The sequence below is a fragment of the Lissotriton helveticus genome, chromosome 11 (assembly GCF_964261635.1).
Source record: "Lissotriton helveticus chromosome 11, aLisHel1.1, whole genome shotgun sequence".
Lineage (NCBI taxonomy): Eukaryota > Metazoa > Chordata > Amphibia > Caudata > Salamandridae > Lissotriton > Lissotriton helveticus.
Window position 1 is genome coordinate 37479643 of NC_136072.1, and position 20275 is coordinate 37499917.

The 20275-nt window shown below is 42.3% G+C and overlaps 1 protein-coding gene across 1 annotated transcript in view; it reads left to right on the plus strand.

Annotated features, from left to right (window-relative positions):
- Positions 1-20275, plus strand: part of LOC144792178 (tenascin-X-like) — a 567777-nt gene that overhangs the window by 320033 nt on the left and 227469 nt on the right. The window contains exon 13 of the mRNA XM_078667078.1: positions 1181-1435. Within this exon, the coding sequence (XP_078523204.1) occupies positions 1181-1435 (255 nt within the window). The remainder of the gene's footprint in view (positions 1-1180; positions 1436-20275) is intronic.

Sequence of the window (20275 nt, forward strand, 5' to 3'; positions counted from 1 at the left end):
AACACAATATTTTTGTAGGTCGATATTACAAACTCGATATTTAGACTGAGCACCGTTAATTTCCATTACTGAATTTTTGTTATTTGGTAGTCATTTTGGTCATTAAGTCATAATCTGTGTATAAATTGGAGATGGATTTTTATTGGTTTGTGTTTCTGACTTTTTAAATGTTTTGGAACTCTTGAATTCTTTACACATTTTCTTATGTTAAACCTAACTGCTCTGTGCTATAGCCACCAGGGGTTGGGCTTAGGTTAAAATGATTGAATCCCGGATTGGACCTAACAGGAATAGTGTCAATATTACTTGTGTTTGGCCCACCTGCCTTCACAACTAATTGACTTCTAAAGAGATGGTATTTTCCAAACCACTCTTCTCTTTATGAGCCAACACCTTCAGTGAGGACCACCTATTTAATGCAAGCAATGAACAGCAGTAATGCCCTCAAAATTGGGCGTTATCTACTATAAGCCACCTGAGCAAGAACGATTTAGAGCCCTATTACGATGTCTGGCGGACTTGCATCTGCCTGAAACCGTATCAGTATGGGAACCGGCCGACCATGGATCGACCGTACTGCATACCAAAGTACAAAGCAACCGCAAATGGTGCGGTCGCACACTCCTATTTGCCTATAGGAGCTTGTGCTGCTTCCGTAAACCATCCTTAGCATAAGCTCCCATAGAGAAATGGGAGTTTGTGTGTATCCCGGCACCATGTGGCATGCACCTCACAGTGCCTGCCAAACAGTGCAGGGATTCACAGAGGGGTGGGCCCCCAACCAGAGGCCACAGGGAGAATGGGGCCTGTTAGGGGCCCCAGAGTTGCTTTCTGACAAGCTTTCCATGTCAAAAAGTCAGGCATGGAAAGCCTGTTGGACACCGACATCACAATCCCAATGGCGGTAACATTGTCCATAGGGACTAAGGGCTGCCTCCGATTGGCTGATTGAAAGACAACCGTAATCACCATCCGGTCTCACTTTTGACCTCTTGATTTGTAATGTGGATGTTGAAACTGAAATTATGATGTGATTCCAAAAGCCTTAGACCTGAGGTCAGAGGCTTTCCAAATCACATCATAATTAGGGCCTAAATGTCTATGAAAATTTCTATATTTTTAATATAGTTCTTTAAATAATTTATTTAATAGTAACTCAAATGTTTCTTTTTTCTTACAGTGCCCAATGTAACCAACAAACTAGCAACCACAAATGTTTCCTTCAATTCAGTTTCTCTCAGTTGGCTACCACCGACTGGCAACAAAAGCTACTATTTGATCCAAGTTTTAGGAAATCCTACCTCAAATGTGACCGTATTCACTGAATTTGTGTCCATCACACACTTAATACCTGGGAATAATTACACATTCTTAGTCTCAGCTGTGTCTGACAATGGCCTAATGGGAAAGAGCAGTGTGATATCACAATACACAGGTGAGCATTTCACATATGAAAGAAATTCATCTTTATAATTTGTTATTTTAGATGGAATATAGACCATGTCATCTCATTTGCTTATGACTACATGAGCAATGTGCCTTATTCGGTTCTGCATTAATGAGAGTTTTGACACTTTAATTCTATTCCTCAGAGTTCCAAACTGAGATTCATAACCTTCTTCCAATTTAGCATTTCATTGTAAATAAATAAACTGTCTGATTGAAAAATGTAACCTTTTGAAAAGAGGAAATGTGAATGATATGTCAACTACAAACATGGTTTTTACTTCTGAAAATCTTCCACATTAAACTAATTTAAACATAGGGGTGTATTCTGCACTTACTGCCCTAAAGAACTTAATTGATACCAAACCTTTCATGAGGCTATGTGCATGCCTTTCAAGGGTGTGGGAATGAACCTGGAATTTTCACCTCCAGGCACATTTTGAGTGCAAGTGAGATGAAACATAAGCCATTCTTAGATGAACATTTATCTTTATTTTCATGGTCCTTATTGTAATATCAGTTTTAGTTTTGAAATGTTAATCACTGTAATGCTGGTTGATATCACATGTATGTATGCATTTACATGCTGCAGTCTTTATATCTCTGCTCAACTAATTTATTTAAATTCTATCTTTGTATATTTATGTACTTTAGCAGTTTATCTTCAGTGAAAAAGTAGTAAAACAGAGAGAAAGTTTCAATTTCCTGGTAACTACATTTGATACGTTTAAGGTAGGCTTCTCCAACGAGTTGCTTGTGACCTACTGGTAGCTCTGCACCTACCAAGTAGCTCTCCTATGCATTGCTCAGCCTACTAAATCAGACACTTTAGCGTTGGTTGAATTAGTCTATGTTTACCAAAATTTAAAAGTGTGTATTCAAAAGAAAAATGTGTGTAGTTTGAAACCTCATAATTTCCAAAATGTTTTTTCAAAGCTTATATTTGAGTGATAAATCAGGTGGGAAGACTTATTACCAATATTAATACCTTGGTGCCAGGTGCATTGCAGCTATGCCTGTTGTGTATTATCCATGTAGAAGCATTGCAAATTGATAAATGCCTATTAACATTAGTGACAGCAAGCCTGTGTGATACACTGAGGTGAGCTCTGCTAGTTATCTTGCTTATGGCGCAAGAAGTGTGGCTCACTGGTTAGAGGAGGCAGACCCTGATGCAGAGGGCAGACCAGGGACCAGGGTTCAATTCCCGACGCGGCAGGGTCTTGAGCTCAAAATGTCCATGGACTCGATAATTCTCGCCTCGGTGCCTACTCAATTCATGGGTTCACACTCTGCAACTCTGGGCAATAGCTTGCTTAATCTCCACTACGGCCCAACTGCGATGGGATGCCTGGTCTTCATCTTGGGGATGCCCAGTAGTGGTTATCTCGCAGGGAAAGCCAGGACGGGTTCCCAAAGCAAGCGCTAAGAGACCTGTCGGTGATTTGGCGCTATATAAAATCAAAATTAACTTAACATGGTGCCCACTAATGTAATCTTGTCTGATATGGTCACTATTACAACCCTATTCATATTAGGAGCTCAGGATAACTTTTTATTGAACATAAGTATCGCTTATTACTGAAAAGGTTGGAGACCTCTGGTTTAGAGTGATAATTTGTAACATTTGTATTGACCACATTCGGAACAGCTTTAATGGCTGGTAATTGCCATTACCCTTTTTATGGGCCAACATCTTTACTTCAGTTTAATGCATGCACTGAAAAGCAGTAATGCCCTCAATAAAGGACATTATCTACTACAAGCCACCTGAGTTAGCAATATTAATATCCATCACAAACGTGACCCACTTCCACTGCACCCCACGGCAGGTGCCATTGAATATAATACAATTGTAATATGGCGGACAGGATATCTGTCATGTTTGTTACATAGTAACCTGTCCGTCAAATTCTAAATCATTCCTAAGTCTTTATGATATTTTCTCTGATAATTCTTTAAGAAAAGCAAACTTCCAGTTCATACAATTTTTCACATAATGTATTTAACAGTATCTCAAATTGTTATTTTTCTCTCTCAGTACCCAATGTAACCAATAATCCAACCATCACAGATATTTCCATCTATTCAATTTCTCGGTTCATTTGAACGATCTGCATTTGTTAGCCTTTTATTGGGCACATTGGTAGGATTTGGGCTTGCAGTAATTTAAATAATGTATTTAATAGTGCAGGAAATTACAACTTTTGAGTGGCATATTTGAGCTGACAGGAGCTCCCAAGGATTGGACCTGCTCCTACTTGCATTCAGGAAAAAGACATGGGGGCAGATTTATGAAGGCCTTGCGCCGCCGGTGCGTCACTTTTTCCCATGTTAAAAATGACGCACCGGCGGCGCAAGGCCTTCATAAAACTGCCCCATGAACTCCAAAAATCAGTAGGCTGATCTGCTGTGAATTTGAAAGCTACAGGGACATAATAAGCTACAAGAGGCCCTTTTTTGAAGTGCCTAGCTTACCAATACCAACCCTGCTGTTGGCCTATGCTTTAATGAGTTCTGCCCCCCCCCCCAAATGCTGTTTCTAAGGATCTGGAACTTTTTCTATATCTTGATTTCTCCTACCATCCCTGAAAACTGGGGCTTAGAAATGTTTAACTTCACTTCCTCCCGAGGACTGGGACAAATGTGCCAGGCTGATCCACCCAAAGCACAACCTAGGTAAGATAAAGAAACAAGATTCTCCATGTTCTAAGTCTCTCGAAAATAGCATAACGGATTCATTTGGACCTTGGCAAAAAGGAATGCTGCCTCGTGGAGCCCTTGTCAGATACAGCACTGCAGCCTAGCTGCAGGATTTCAATCTCTGAAAAAGAGACTAAGGCCCTCATGATGTCGGGGGACTTGCATCTGCGCAGCACCACTGCTGAAAAGGAACTGCCTGACCATGTGTCAGCAGTATCGTAATCCCAATTAGGATGCAACCGCACACAGGGGCTTATTACGAAGTCTGTCGGAAAGGCTCTGAACCGCATTCGGAATTTCCTAACTCTTGTCAGAACCTATGTTTCCGACCGACTAGAAAACATTTCTGACTGACCAATTACATTGGAAAGGTAACTTTTCAGTCTTTCCTAATCTGTTCCGAGCCCGCATTTGGAGACTCCGAGTTGGTCAGAGCCAAATCGTACAGGTCCATGGACCGAGTTTCTGACTGATGTTTTATGATGTTGGTTTTGGACAGCCTTTCCGAATCATTTTTGCTGGGTTGGAAGTAGCTTAGATGTCCCACACGTAATTACTACGGGATGCGCAGAGTTGGCGGACACCGCAAGAACCATTTAAGAGGACGGTGGGCCGCTGTGTAAGGGGCCATCAGTGACTTTTATGAAGGATTGTCCCTGTTTAACCAGGAAGTGATCTAGTCCTTGGATGTTTCTGGATACTACGCTTTAGTTGGAAGAGTAGTTCTCTATTCATCCTTGTCCTGAGGAGGCCAAGATTCCCGGAGGCCAAAACGCGTCCGTGTCGACATGCTATTTTCGACAAGAGGGGTCCGTTGATATTCTGTACTTGATTGAACTTTTTGGTTGAACACAATTTGGAATTTTGGTTCAGAACTTTGTAGAACCGATTGTGTTTGTACACAACTTCCTCTTAGTGGACCCCCTGATTGAATAGGGGGGCACTCTCTTTGATTTAGTAGTTTTTCTTTGGGTGAAAAAAGAATTGCTTTCTTGTGATAGTGTTTTTAGTATTTAAAAATATGTATATAGATATTTCGTTGAAATAGAGATGTATGTATGGGAAACAGCCGTTACATCGCAACTTTTACAACGCACTTCTATTACAACGCAACATTTACAAAGCTGGATCCATTACATCGCATGCCTTTACAACGCATGACATTACATAGCAGATGCTATTACAACGCATGCCATTACAACGTAAGTATAGGTAAGTATATAATTTTATTTTATATTGTATTTAACATTATTTAATTAATTTAATTAATATTAAAAATAAATAAATATATTAATTTATGTTTTTTATATTGGGTTTGGGTTTTGGGGTACAGGGGTATTTTTAGGTTTCAGGGTTGGGTTTGGGTTTTGGGGTACAGGGGTATTTTTAGGTTTCAGGGTTGGGTTTGGGTTTTGGGGTACAGGGGTATTTTTAGGTTTCAGGGTTGGGTTTGGGTTTTGGGGTACAGGGGTATTTTTAGGTTTCAGGGTTGGGTTTGGGTTTTGGGGTACAGGGTATTTTTAGGTTTCAGGGTTGGGTTTGGGTTTTGGGGTACAGGGGTATTTTTAGGTTTCAGGGTTGGGTTTGGGTTTTGGGGTACAGGGGTATTTTTAGGTTTCAGGGCTGGGTTTGGGTTTTGGGGTACAGGGGTATTTTTAGGTTTCAGGGCTGGGTTTGGGTTTTGGGGTACAGGGGTATTTTTAGGTTTCAGGGCTGGGTTTGGGTTTTGGGGTACAGGGGTATTTTTAGGTTTCAGGGCTGGGTTTGGGTTTTGGGGAACATGGGTATTTTTAGGTTTCAGGGTTGGGTTTGGGTTTTGGGGTACAGGGGTATTTTTAGGGTTCAGGGTTGGGTTTGGGTTTTGGGGTACAGGAGTATTTTTAGGGTTCAGGGCTGGGTTTGGGTTTTGGGGTACAGGGGTATTTTTAGGTTTCAGGGTTGGGTTTGGGTTTTGGGGTACAGGGGTATTTTTAGGGTTCAGGGTTGGGTTTGGGTTTTGGGGTACAGGGGTATTTTTAGGGTTCAGGGTTCAGGGCTGGGTTTGGGTTTTGGGGTACAGGGGTATTTTTAGGGTTCAGGGCTGGGTTTGGGTTTTGGGGTACAGGTTTTTTTTTTAGGGTTTAGTTTTAAAATACAATCTTTTATTTTAATTAAAAAAATTAATTTTAATAATTTTATTATTTATTAAAAATAGTTCTTTATTATTAAAAGTTCTTTTAAAAATAAACGTAAAGTAATATATGTACTAAATAATTATTTAAAAATAATGTAATTTATTTAATTAATTAAATTTAAATTACTTACATTTAAAAAAAAAATAATATACTTACCTATACTTACATTGTAATGGCATGCGTTGTAATAGCATCTGCTATGTAATGTCATGCGTTGTAAAGGCATGCGATGTAATGGATCCTGCGTTGTAAAAAATGCGTTGTAACGGAGTGCGTTGTAATATTTCGCGTTGTAACGTCATACATCCATATGTATATATGTGCATTTGATATGATAAATAATAGAATGTAAAAAAATATCAAAAGTTTGGCTGCTTTGAAGTACGGGTTACTACATATAAAATTAGTAATCATGATGATGACTAGGCATGTGATCATTGTACATAAAATAGTTCTAAAATAATATCGAGAATTGTGTTCCCCAGTTAGGGAATTTATAATCCCTGACTTGTATAGGACTTTGGTATTGATCCCTCCGGACCATTTCTGCTCTTTGAAGTTCCGAATCTGTCCATCCGACCAAAGTGGCTGTCGGAGACTGACTTTGGGGGCCCCTAGCAGGCACCCCTTCACCTGGTTGGAGCCCGTGGGGATACAGATGGGACCCCTCCTTGCAACCATGCAGTGTGGCAGGCACCATGGAGTGCAAGCTTGTCCACAACCACCCCTTGTTTCAATGGGAGCGTGTGATGTCAGTCGAAACACAGGCTCTCATTGAAGTCAACGGGAGTCCAATCGAACGGTGCTTGGAAACATCATGATTGGTCAGTCGAACAGACTCCCTGAACTCAAGTCGGTCAGAAACCATTCAGACAAGGAGTCTGTCAGAATGCTTTTCGACTGACATTGTAATGAGGCCCATAGTGCGGTCGGAAACTTCCATTTTTCAATGGGAGCTTGTGCAGGGGGCTGAAATCACCCGCAGCACAAGATCCCCTTGAAAAATGAAAGTACGTAAACATCCCTGCACCGCGTGGCAGGAACCCGAGGGCCGAGGGAAGGGGGCCCTGCTAGGGTCTCCATTGTTGCTTTCTGACAGTCTTTCCATGTCGGAAAGACCAACATGAAATAGCTTTCGGAAACTGACATTATAATGCCAACGGTGAAAATGCCATCCTTAAGGGATTATGCTGCCTTTTCAGCTGAAGCCAAATAGAACTGTGTCGGATTCCCCCACAGGTTTAAACTCTGACCCCCGTCATCCTAATATGGCAATTGGACTTTAAACATACTATGTCGGGCAGAATGTCTCTGACCAGGGCTCGGAGGCTTTCTGCCCAACATCGTAAATGGGCCTTAAGGGTCTGATTTAGATTTTGATGGCCCTACCATCATCCGGCCGCACTTTCAAATACTCCATCATATTTAGATGTTGCGGCTAGAGACAGAAGACTGCGGCGGTTTTCTCTGCTGGCTAGCTGTATCCCATCACTGTCAGGCCTCTGAAAAGGAGACTATGGGCCAGATGTAGGAACCCTAATACCGGTCAGTAACGGCCAAAATTACCGAAATTCGGCCGTTACAGACCGGTATTAGGCATTTGGGATGTAGGTGGCTACATTTCAGATTCGGTAATTTACCTAATCGGTATTTAAGAATTCAGTAAATTACCGAATTCTTAAAAACCGATATGGTAAATTAACGAATTTGAAATGTAGGAAGCACTCAAGTGAGCGCTTTTCACCTGTAAGGATTTGTTATTTACCACCAACTACAAGTTGGTGGTAAATAACGAAAACTGTTAAAAAAGCAATTTTGTGCTTTTTTAACAGTGCTATATGGCAGACATACATGCCCTTAGGGCATTTATGTGTGCCACATGTGCACCCATGCACTATTCAGGGGTGCCACAGGGTGTCAATGTGCCACCCTGCCACCCTTGTAGGTCTTCCCCCTTGCCGATTCGGTATTAACCGAATCGGTATTTACCGAATTTTACAGATTCTGTAAAAATTACCAAATTAATACCTACATACCATTTACCCATTCTAAAACACCGAATGGGTAAAATTCGGTATTTTAGAATCGGTAAATGGTATTTACCTACATCTGGCCCCAAGGGTCTGATTAGAGATATTGACTATGGTATAGCACCGAGCCAGTTTAGATATTCCCATTGTGCTGACTGTGTCCTGACGGAGTGGGGCAATTGTGGTGTGGAGACAGGTAAGTATTACTTATTTAAATCTCAATACACAGATCTTTTAAGTATATGTCAATATGTACATGTAGGTATTGTGTACTGGCCATTGTTATGAAATACATCAAGGCACACCAACAACCTAAACACACCATTGACTGGAAACACTCACTAACCAGAAAAGACTACCTTAGAATCCAGTGACAATGGTGTGCCTGCGCATTGCGATCAAGTAGCAGCAGCACAGCAAAGACCTGGAGAATGGCGTTGAAGATGGAATTGGTGGTAGAACCCTGGAAAAAGGTGAGTTTTTACCTCTTTTTTTCATTTTTTACCAACCCAAGCTTGGAGGTTTCCCCACCACAGTTGACTCGACGGAAAGGCACATCATATTCTGGATAGCAGAAATCTTGGAGCGACTCCCTCTAACAGCCACTCCAGTCTATGAGAGAGACAATTCCTGGTGAAGTGGGTGGGACCGCAGAGGCCTTCCCTCTAGTGCCCAGACAACATCTAAATCTGGCAGGTGGACTGCCAAGGTGGATGCGTGCAAAGAACTGCAAAAAAGCAATGGTGGGACCAGTCCCATGAAGATCTAAATCAGGCACTAAGTGGGGAGGTAGAAATCCTGAACAGGTGAAGGCGCCAACGGCTAGGGCGCTTGACCTCGGACCTGGGGGAACGGAGTTCGAGTCTCGGTAATAACGCCAAACTTCCTGTGATTCTGGGCGAATCACTTAATCTCCCCGTGCCTAACAAAAATGAATGTGTGTCCTAATGTAACGTAACTGGTGCTATGTAAAGCGCTCTGATACCTGATTCGGTTCGGGTCTAGTTCGCGCTATTTAAAAATAAAACTGTATCCTGCTGACAAGAGGACTTCTTCCGGAGTGAAATTTGAATTTCGCTTCATGGACCACCAAAGCCAATGGTTTTACTGGGACCTTATCTGAGCCTTTCCAACATTGTGGTGCCCTCCCCGACTACAGCCATCTGTCTTTCCCTGCTGCAGCATTTTGACTTCCATTTTTGAGTCTAAGTTCCAAGGTGAAACCTCCAAACTGGTTAAACCTAATTGAACCTGGTTGCTGTATATGAATCCCGTTCCATTGTGATCAACCTAGACTCACACCCAAGTCTACCTTTAGCAGTTGACCACTATTTGTGCTTAGTGAATTTTGACACTACTGTTACTTAAATAGATTGTATCTTTGGCTCCCCTTATTGGATTATGTTTGTTTTCTGTCATTTTATTTAATAAAAGTTGCACAATTTTTCAAATTATGTTTGGAATTTTTATTGTATGGTATTTATACTTCATGACTTTTTGGGGCTGCATAAATACAAATTGCCTTAAGTTAAACCTGAAGTATGCAAAAAGTGATGAATGAAATTCCTGAATACTCTCAGCCATTGGTAATTATTTGGAGCCTTTTCCCTATCTATCGTTATTTTGCACGGCATACCACCTAAGTTTGGACCAAGCTATATGCAAATCAGTCTTCACCGTGCTCCAATAAGAACAGTCCAACTATGCACTGCCTGGCCATGTACTCCATACCATTTCACAACAACCTAGGACCGGCTTTGCCCTATTTGGGGCTCATCTGCGAGGTATAGCTTTGTTCCAGTGACATAGCCTCTGTCACAGAGTCTACAGGGGCAAAGTGTAAACTATTTATACAGTACTGATACCTCGCCCTATGTTAAGACCAACTGCAATAAAGCACAGGGTAGATACAGAAACCAGATTCCACAAGTTTTACCTTCGGACTTCTTCTCTGGAATGGAAGTTTAGAGTTTCAGTCTTCAGTGGACAAGGGAGCAGGCTATACCAGAGAAGAGTTCTAGGTCTTTGGATAGTTACTGCATGAGGTCTTGGTGCCTTTGACTTTTCGTAGGAAAGCTCTGAGTGGGAGAAATTTGAATTTAGCACCCAGAAAAGGTCCCTCACTGGTCTAATACGTTTGCACCTATTCTAGGGAATTTCTATCTTTGGACCTAATCACTTTTTTGGAGCTCAGATTCTTCCAGCGGGACAAGGCTGCAGGCTGTAGTCAAAGAAGGATCTACAGGGCTGAGTGCCTTCCTCCCAAGGTTCAGCTGAATCAGACGTGCTGCTGCAAGAAAAACACAGTGGAGGCAGAAGAGATCTTTAGCACAGGGGCAATGCACCTTTGTCAGATTGTCTTGGCAGGCTGGTTCCAGTCCCCCACTGGTTCTCAGGGCAAAAAGTTGGCAAAATGTTTTAAGTCCTATGTTTTAGGATTTCTGTAGAGGAGTACACTTAGACACTAGATAAAAGGCCCAGACCCTGTGAACAATGCTAGAGAGTCAAGACTAACTCTAGCAGAGGCCAGCAGCAGGGCTCATGGCATATTCAGTTGGAACTGCTCAGCTGAGGATGCAGACAAAGGGTCTTTTGGAGCTTTTTGTGTCCTCGTAGCTCTAACAGAGGTCAGCATTATGACACGTGGAGTCAATTATTTTGTCCTTGGGACAAGAGGGAGAACAGTTCCAATCTTCAGTGTTCTGCTCAGGTCACAGACATCATGTCAAGACCTTGTCTGTGCTTCGGGAAATCCAGCTAGTGGTCTTATGAGGGAACTGTGGGTGCCACATTTGTGTATGAGACCAGCCTTGGGTGGGGGTGACTTCTAGCTCCTGCTTCAACAATGGTATACAAGTTTCCAGGGGCAACCCTACCCACTTCTGCAGCACTTACTATGTGCCCTACTGCAAACAAACCCACAGTGCCCCTCCCTCTACCAAAAGGCAATATGGCAGAACATTTCCTCCCCTGCACATAGCGCCTGTGCCCACCCTAGCGAAGACCCCTCCTCCTCTGTAGTCACTGAAAACAGGATGTTTTGACAGCTCCCCTTCCCGGGTATGGTGCCTGGCTGGCCACCAGTTCTTGCTTTCCTGGCCCTAGGTACCAACAGGAGTTGTAAACTGCCTGAACAGCAGTCTCTCCTGTGGACAAGAGATAAGAAGATTTCAGAATATGGGAGGTTCTTTTTAATAAAAGGCCCTAAGCGCAATGCAAAGGACCTTAAAGAAGATTCTTTTTTGGACTGGCAGCCAGTGTAGCAAAGCCTGGGCCAGCCTGGATGACTGATGTTTGGGTATTTTAACCAGAATTCTGGCTGTTGCATTCTGAACCACTTGCAGTCTTCTTATCACAAGTTTGGGACTCCCTAAATAAAGGGAGAACTCATAACCTAATCATGAATATATAGGAAACTGCACAGCAAGTCACCTTGTGGACTGTGGTAATAAATATAGGGGTCTTCTTAGGGACCTAAGAATGCTGAAACATGAGCCAGCTAATTTTATGGCTTGGGTTTCCACTGAACGATTTTCAATAAATCCAAGAACCCAAACATTTTACTGCTTGGATAGGCTTGGGTATTTCTACTAATTGCTCTGGCCAGGATATTTTCAGCCACCGAGACCAGTTATTGCCTACCACAAGCACCTCTGTTCGGTGTCATTAAGTTTCAGGCTGCTAGCAGCTATCCAATCTATAACCTCATTAAGACATGGCTTAAGGAGAGTGGAGGATTGGATATCTTCAGGAGTATAGGCCATGATGATCTGAGCGTTATCTACATATAGCACTATGGCAAAACCATGTGATCACACAATTTCCGCAAGGGGTAAAACATACAAATTAAAAAATGTGGGGCTAAGGTAGGATCCTTGTGAAACTCCACACTGGAGATATTTAACTGCAGAATGCAGAGCACCTTCACACACTTGCAGCCATTTAATGGCATTTCCTGTGATTCCAACTTCCCCCATTCTTTGGATGAGGGTGATATGTGACATAGGGGTCGATTCCGATCCGGTAAAATCCCCGTCCGTACGAATCGTATCCGGAGCCGTTTCCGTACGACTCGTACGGACGCCGTACGACCGGACGATTCCGATCCCGATCGGCCGACCCGGGCGCGATTCGTACGGTACACGTCGATTCGTACGGAAAAGCGCACGATCACCTACACACCGTACGGCGCGTACCCCCCATGCTCACAGGGGTACGCGCCGTACCCCTGTGATCATGGGGGGTACGTGCCGTACACCCAGCGTACATGGGGTACGTGCCGTACACCCACCATACATGGGGTACGGTGCGCACCCCATGTACGCTGGGTGTACGGCGCGTACCCCGCATGATCACAGGGGTACGGCGCGAACCCCTGCGATCATGGGGGGTACGAGCCGTACCCGGGGGGGGGGGCGTTCCGTACCTGTTTCGGCACGAACTCTGCGTTTATGACTGTTTTCGGCTCCCGTAGAAAAAGGGTCGTACGGCGCGTACCCGACACGAATCGTACTTGCTGGGTCGTAAAAACCAGCCGCGAACCGTAGTGATGTCGCGTACAGTCGGTTCCGAGTGAAACTCGTACGGAGATCTGAGTCGTACGGAGTCCTGTACGACTCGTACGGAGTTTGGCACCTGGTACGGATCGTACTTCGTCGTACGTACGGGACGTCTACGGGTACGATTCGTATGGGGAAAAAACTCTCCGTACGACGATGCGGAGCGCATTTTACCGGATCGGAATCGACCTAATAGTGTTGAATGCAGCACTCAGGTTGTGCCTAATAAAAATGAATGTGCCCTCATGTAACGCAACTGGTGCTATGTAAATCACTCCGATACCAGATACCTTTGGGTCAATTTTGCGCTATATAAAACTCCGTAAAGTAAATAAATAACCCTGGCCACTGAACCTCCCTGATCTAGGATAGCATGGAGTTCCTCTGTAGGTATTAACAAATCTGTTTCTTTTCTACTCCCCGTCCTGAAGCCTGTCTGCTTAGGGTGAAGAATATCATAGGATTCCAGGAAACCAGATAGGTGTTTATTATCATGCTTTACTGATATTTGGCTGGTTGCTGGAAGCTTTGAGATTGGCCTATAGCTTTCTGCTTACAGGGGATTTGCTGTCAATTTTTTTTCAAGTGGTTTTACCATTGTATGTGTCTATTTTTGAGGAATGCAGCCCTTTTCCAGAGAGAGATTAAGTATGTCCTGAAAAATAGCCATAATAGTGGGGACGCCCTGTGTTAGGATATCAGGTGGTCCTAGATCTGCAGGAGATCCTGACTTAATTGACCTGAGGATAATTTCCATAACTTCCTGACCCAAGGCTGGGAAAACCGAAAGAGTGTGGCCTGACCACTGTCTTACAGGGGTAATCATATTAGCAGTAGGCTACGGTAAAAGTTTAGGAATTTCTTAACTTTCTCAAGAAAAGAATTGGCTAACGAGTTGCATCTTTGGGTAGAAGGTAGAGGGCCTATAGAACAGGAAGGGAGACTCATTAAGGGCCATATGTAGGTAATCTCTATTCACCTATTCTTAAACACCGAATTGTACCGATTCGGTATTTAAGAATAGGTAAATAGTACGTAGGTAATTATTCGGTAAATTTTACAGAATCGGTCAAATTCGGTATTACCGATTCGGTATTTACCAAATCGGTAATTCCCATTAATTCCCATGGGCCTGGAGGCCCATGGGAATGAACGGGAAGTCATTTACCATTACCGATTCGGTAAATACCGAATCAGTAATAGGGGGAACACATTCAAGGGTGGCAGGGTGTCACATTGACACCCTGTTGCACCCCTGAATCATGCATGTGTGCACATGTGGCACACACTGCACAAAATTGCTTTTTTAAAGGTTTTCGATATTTACCACCAACTTGTAGTTGGTGGTAAATAACGAATCCTTAAATGAGAAATGCACTCACTTGAGTGCTCCCTACATTAAGGATTCGGTAATTTACCGATTCGGTATTTTAAGAATTTGGTAATTTACCGATTCCTTAAATCCAGCCACCTACATCTCTAATCCCTAAATACGGGTCGTAACGGCCAAAATTTGGTAATTTGGGCCGTTACCGACCGGTATTGGGCTACCTACAAATGGCCCTAAATCAAGACTTTGAAGAACCTTAGAGGAACTGGGGGCACTTCCTCTTTTTTCCCTAAAATTATTGCATCTGGCCTCCGAGTAGTCTTTTATGACCAGTCTATAGAATGTTGCTGTTATTTTAAATGCCTTCCTTCATTCTCTTTCCCTTCTTTTGGCTTCTATCTTCTTCAGGGTCAATTCTGGTGTATACAATGGGCCCTACTTTTAGTTTGGTTTCGGAAGTTTCAGAGGAACTTGAGGCTCTAGTGTATTAGTAAGCCAGTTCTTAAAGATAATGGAGCAGATTTACAATAACTGGCGTATCCCTGCATATCAGCAGCAGATACGCCAGTTATTGTGCGCCATGCGTCCGCCAGCATGGATGCGCCGCATTTACAATGCGGAGCACCATGGGGCAAAACCGCACATATGCGTGACGCATCTGTGCCGTAAAAGCGGTGCATTGCTGGAGTTGCGTCGCAAGCGCGAAGCAGCTCCAGCAATGCTCTGGGGGGCCCTATTGTGACAATGCTGCGTCAATCCTTACGCCTGCTTCAAGCAGCATGGGCCCAAAAGTGACTGAGTAAAATCTTGTAGATTTCACTCAGCCACTTTTAGGAGGCGTTCCTGCGCCGGAACACACCCCCTTATGCAGGAACGCCTCATTCTGGCGCAGGGTTTTACAACGTGACGCATCTCCCAGATGTGTCACGTTGTAAGTACCCCACACCCACACGTTGTAAGTACCCCATGGCGCATTTTTTGCGCAGCCGCTGCCCCACAAAATTGACGCAACGGCGGCGTAAATGGGGAACAAGGGGCTTGTAAATTTTCCCCTCAGTAGCTGTCCGGTGTGTCACCCTTCATGTAGGAGTAGCGCAAGTTAAGTAAAAGTAGCAGCCCGCGATCGGCAGCACAAACAGTTAAAATGAAATTACCTAGTAATTCAAAATAGTGGGTTGAAACTGATTCCTCCAATACTGCAGTGACGTTAACGAGCTGGAGCAAGCTTTAAATCTTTGCAATTTTTTTTTATAATATATTTTTTTTGTATAACTGTGTTTGTCAACTCTGCAAGAAATTATTTTTAAGGTATGAACTAAAGTGCTTTTTATGATAATATTTAGAGGCCTATCTGAGCAAACATGAGCCTAAGCATTTTTAGTCAGTGGGTGTTATGTTGGATGTTGTGCTTCTTTGGTTCCTGTCCTGGGATGGGAATATACTCCTTTCTCGATGCATGGTCTTGCAATAGGACTGTTCCTGGAAGAAACCTTCCCCTTCCCTTTCACTGAGCTCTTTTTCTAAGAATTGGGTTCCCATTTTCTGCTTGCTATCTAAGAGCATTTCACCTTTTATTTGCCCACCATTTCCATATTTCACCAGCTGCCACTGCAATGTAAGTCTAACACAATTCCAAAACATTAAACTTGTAAGTAGTGCTACATGCCAACCAGGTTCAAATCTACTCTATCCCAGGCAGGCCTGACTTAAGTAATACTATACACCAGGTTCCTCAAGGGACTGGTAGTGTTTTTTGATAGGGATATTAAAAAAAATTCTCCTTGGTATACACCAGTGATCTGTAGATAATTTAACATTTGAACTGGACCATAAAAAGTAAAAATATACTAAGATATACATTTTGGTACACACAGAGCCCTTAGCATGTAGACCTACCACTGGTTATATTACTGCTTACAAGTGAAACGCCAATTGTGGCAACAGAGTTTCAATGAACAAGGTAAATGGGTATTTATTCTTTTTTTTCAGTTTCCGGGCTGCTCTTTCCATCTTTGAAATTTACCTCAAGGCTCTCTGCATATAAAAGAAAAGAATATATTGTATCAAAGGTATGGAAATAATTATGTTGAATATTCATGTATAGAGAGCTAAAACTTCAATGCAGTAACATTTTGTGAGTGGGTGCTTATGGATAAAATTGTTGGTGAAATACTCAGAATTCATGGTTGTAGAAGAGCAGGGGAGCAGGGTGGTAGTGTGTGTGTTATTTGTGTATATATATATTGCCACTCTGTAGCTATAGTTAGGGTTACCAGACATAGTTTTTTTTTATTATTTTTGTCTCTTAATAACTTTGCACCAATTTGTGGAATGTCCACAAAACTTTGCAGACCCGGTTCCCTCATTTCATTCACGAGTCTCGAAGATTTCATGACAATTTGTCAAGGGGGTGCAAAGACAAAAAAGAGGTGTCCCGAAACGGACATAAAATCCAATGCATCTTACATAGACTTTTTGCATTTCGTGTAGCACAAAAAACGGCACTCGGATTTAGATGAAATTTGAAAGGATTATGTATCATGGTGCACAGATGATTCTGTGGAGGTACTACAGGTAAGTAGGGTAAGTATTTCATAAGTTTAATGCGTTCAATTTAGTCATATCTATGGCCGTGATAGTACCAAGGTAGTCCCTGTGTTCAGTGTTAGGCTATTCAATGTAGGTAAGCATTAGATGAACTTATTTTCTTGTACCTATTACCACTTCAGTAAAGTGTTAATAGGTTGAGAAAAATATTTATAAGTTTATATATATATATATTGTTCTTGCAATAAACCTGTGCTGAAAAGCTGAAACCCCGTGAGGGCTGCATTCTTCTAACCCGGCTGGGTATTGTTGAGGAATTTGGAGCAGACATTGTTATTGCGGGACACCGCCGCGGAAACAGCACCCGCTACCTGAGTGACTCGTGATGCTTGTGTTCAGGAGCGTGAATATATATATATATATATATATATATATATATATATATATATATATATATATATATATATATATATATATATACATATATATATATATATATATGTATATATATATATATATATATATTTATTTTTTAAATTGAGTTTTGAGGGATTACTGTGGTCCCATGAATCAAAAAATAAAATGTAAAAAATGAATTATTATAGTGTGCTAAAATATTGAAATATGCACATAAAAGTGTACAGAGTGTCCCATTAATTACTAAAGATTACCTTACTACTTTTAAGAAATGCACTTCGCCATACAGTGCCTGCCATGTAGTGCAGGGAAGTGCAGGGGGGTACCCATGTACCCCCAGTGCACCCCCTTAACACAGAGGTGGACTTGCAACGGGCCCCCAAAACCAGCCTCCGCATGTGTTTTCGTGGTGAGATGACCGCCAAGAAAAGACAGACGGAAAGGGATTTCCTAACCCCTACAGCGGTGCCTGCAAGGCCCTGCAGCAATGCTGGCTTGTGTTTTGGTTCCACAAGGTGGGTGGAAAAGGACCGCCTTCCACAACCGTGGCGGACGGACTTTCCGTCCGCTGAGGACAGATTAGGACTCCCACCACCATCCTAATTCGTTGGGAATATCCTGTGTGATGGCGGAAGGACTGCCACTGCCGGCCCGGTGTTGGCGGTCCTTGCGCCATCCTAATGACCTCCTATGTACCTTTGTAATCTAATTTGCCCCACAGTTTGGCATTGAAATTTAAAAAAAAGATATATCACTAACTTTAAATATATTAATACGTAATAAATATTTATATTTCTTACCTGCACTACACAAAATAAACATATGTGTACCATAATATCTAACCTGGACAAATGTAAGCAAAATACCTCTCACGGTTTTGGAACAAAGCAAAAGCAATAAAAGATATCACAAAATTTAAAGACCTTTAAACTTAACAAATAATTATATTACTTACCTGCACTAGAGAAAATAAACATCTACGCAACTTAATACTTAATCCTGCTAAATTAAAACAAAATACCACTCACACGTTTTGGCACAATGGAAATTGTAAAACTGTACATCAAATACATTGGATTGAAGCACGTTCTAGGACCCCCCACCCCAGTCTTTATACTTTACACTCAGGTCACACAAACATGCAAAAGTTTAACATTTTTTAGAGTTAAACTGCTGACATTCCTAAAACAGGTGCACAGTTTTTATTTAAAAGGAAACAATCTTTAAAAAAATAACCTGTTACAACTTAAATAATAATAATGTGGGAATAAGTTATTATCAATATTAAAAGTTAATAGATAACTGGCTGTGCAATTAGGCAAATTACGACTGTTTCCTTTGGCAAACACAGCCATCTGACTATCACATCACCACTTCCAAACCCCATGTATTGTACCATACCATCAACTATACATGGTGTACTGTGGTGAGGGCTACTTAAACTAAGTGGAAATCACCCTCATTGGATTAGGACTATTGCAATTCACAATACACACTTCTAAATGTACTTGTACTAGCAAACGCTCAAAACAGGTTTAAATGTACTCCAGCGCTTCTTTAGTCTAGATTTAGTATTTGTCCAGCAAATTCTCATCTCATTTAGAGATAGGTAGATCATACCCTTTCCTTGGGCAAAGCCCCCTTTGAGTCTGTCGACAGAAAATGTACTCTAATGGCTCGACCGTGAAGAGGCCTTTGAATAAAAGCCATCACACAATCCTCTATAGTTAGAGCTAATGATGTAATTTCTTTCCTGTCCATCACAGTCAAGCAATGACCCTCACCCTCTGGGAAAATTCACAGAGGTTGTGGGCGGGGGGTCACTAGTTTTTGTTTCTGAAAACAGATGTTACATGTTTGGTATATGCCCATCAAAATGGAGGTGACCATGCACCAAACCTTTTTCACCTAGAAGGGAACCACAGTGACAGCAGATCCTTTCACGTAGGCTGATGACTGTTTAGACTGCAGTCTCTAAGTTTAAGGGCTGGAGTACTATGTGCATGGTAGACTTAATGTCGGTATTCCATCCATCAAAATCAGGCCCTAAGTCAAACACCATACATGGCCATCCAACAGAACTGCAGCACTCCGCTATAAAAAGTTGTGAAACAATAAGTATACAAAACAATGAAGGATGGAATGCTTGAATTAATCTCAGCCACTGGTAATCACTCAGGACCGCATCCCAATCCATGATTATTTTGTGCAATATGCCACCTCAGTTACATACTAATCAGTCTTGACCCCGCTCCATGGGAACAGTGTATCCCAAACTGTCAAGCCAGCTTGTGTCTGAACCCAAACACAAGCAACCAAGGACAGGTTTCCCCGTAGTTATGGGCTCCTCAGCCTGGTACAGCTTGATCCAAGTGACACAGTGTGCATGGGACCCACATCTGGGCATACCACTCCAACTTAAAGAGTGACACAATAAGTACACAAAACAGTGATGGATGGAATTCTTGAATTATTCTCAGCCACTGATAATCACGTGGGCCACACCCTAATCCATCATTATTTTTTATCCCATGCAACCTCACTTTGGACTCAGCTAAATAAAAAAATCAGTCTTTACCCTGCTCCAATTGAAACAGTCCTGCCTAAACCACCAAGCCAGGCAATCCCTAAACTGGAATACGAGCAACTCCGTACCAGCTTCGCCCTAGTTATGGCTCATCAGCAGGTTCCAGTGATACAGTGTGCACTGGACTCAATCTGGGCATACCCATCCCACCTAGGGCAACATAATAAGTAAATAAAACAGTGATGGATGGAATGATTGAATTACTCACCACTAGTAATCACACAGGCCACATAACAGTCCATTGTTATTTTGCACACCATGCCACCTCAGTTTGAACCCAGCTATATGCAAATCAGTCTTTGCCCTGCTCCAATAGAAACAGTCCAGCTACACTGCTAAACTAGACTGCTTATACACTCTGTGTACATACATTACTAGCAACCTCAAACCATAAGTCTCAGTCCAGCTCTTGTTATTTCTCCTCCTAGGTGAATAGCACTGAACACCAGCAACTAGATATTTCCCTCAGGTCAAAATTAAAA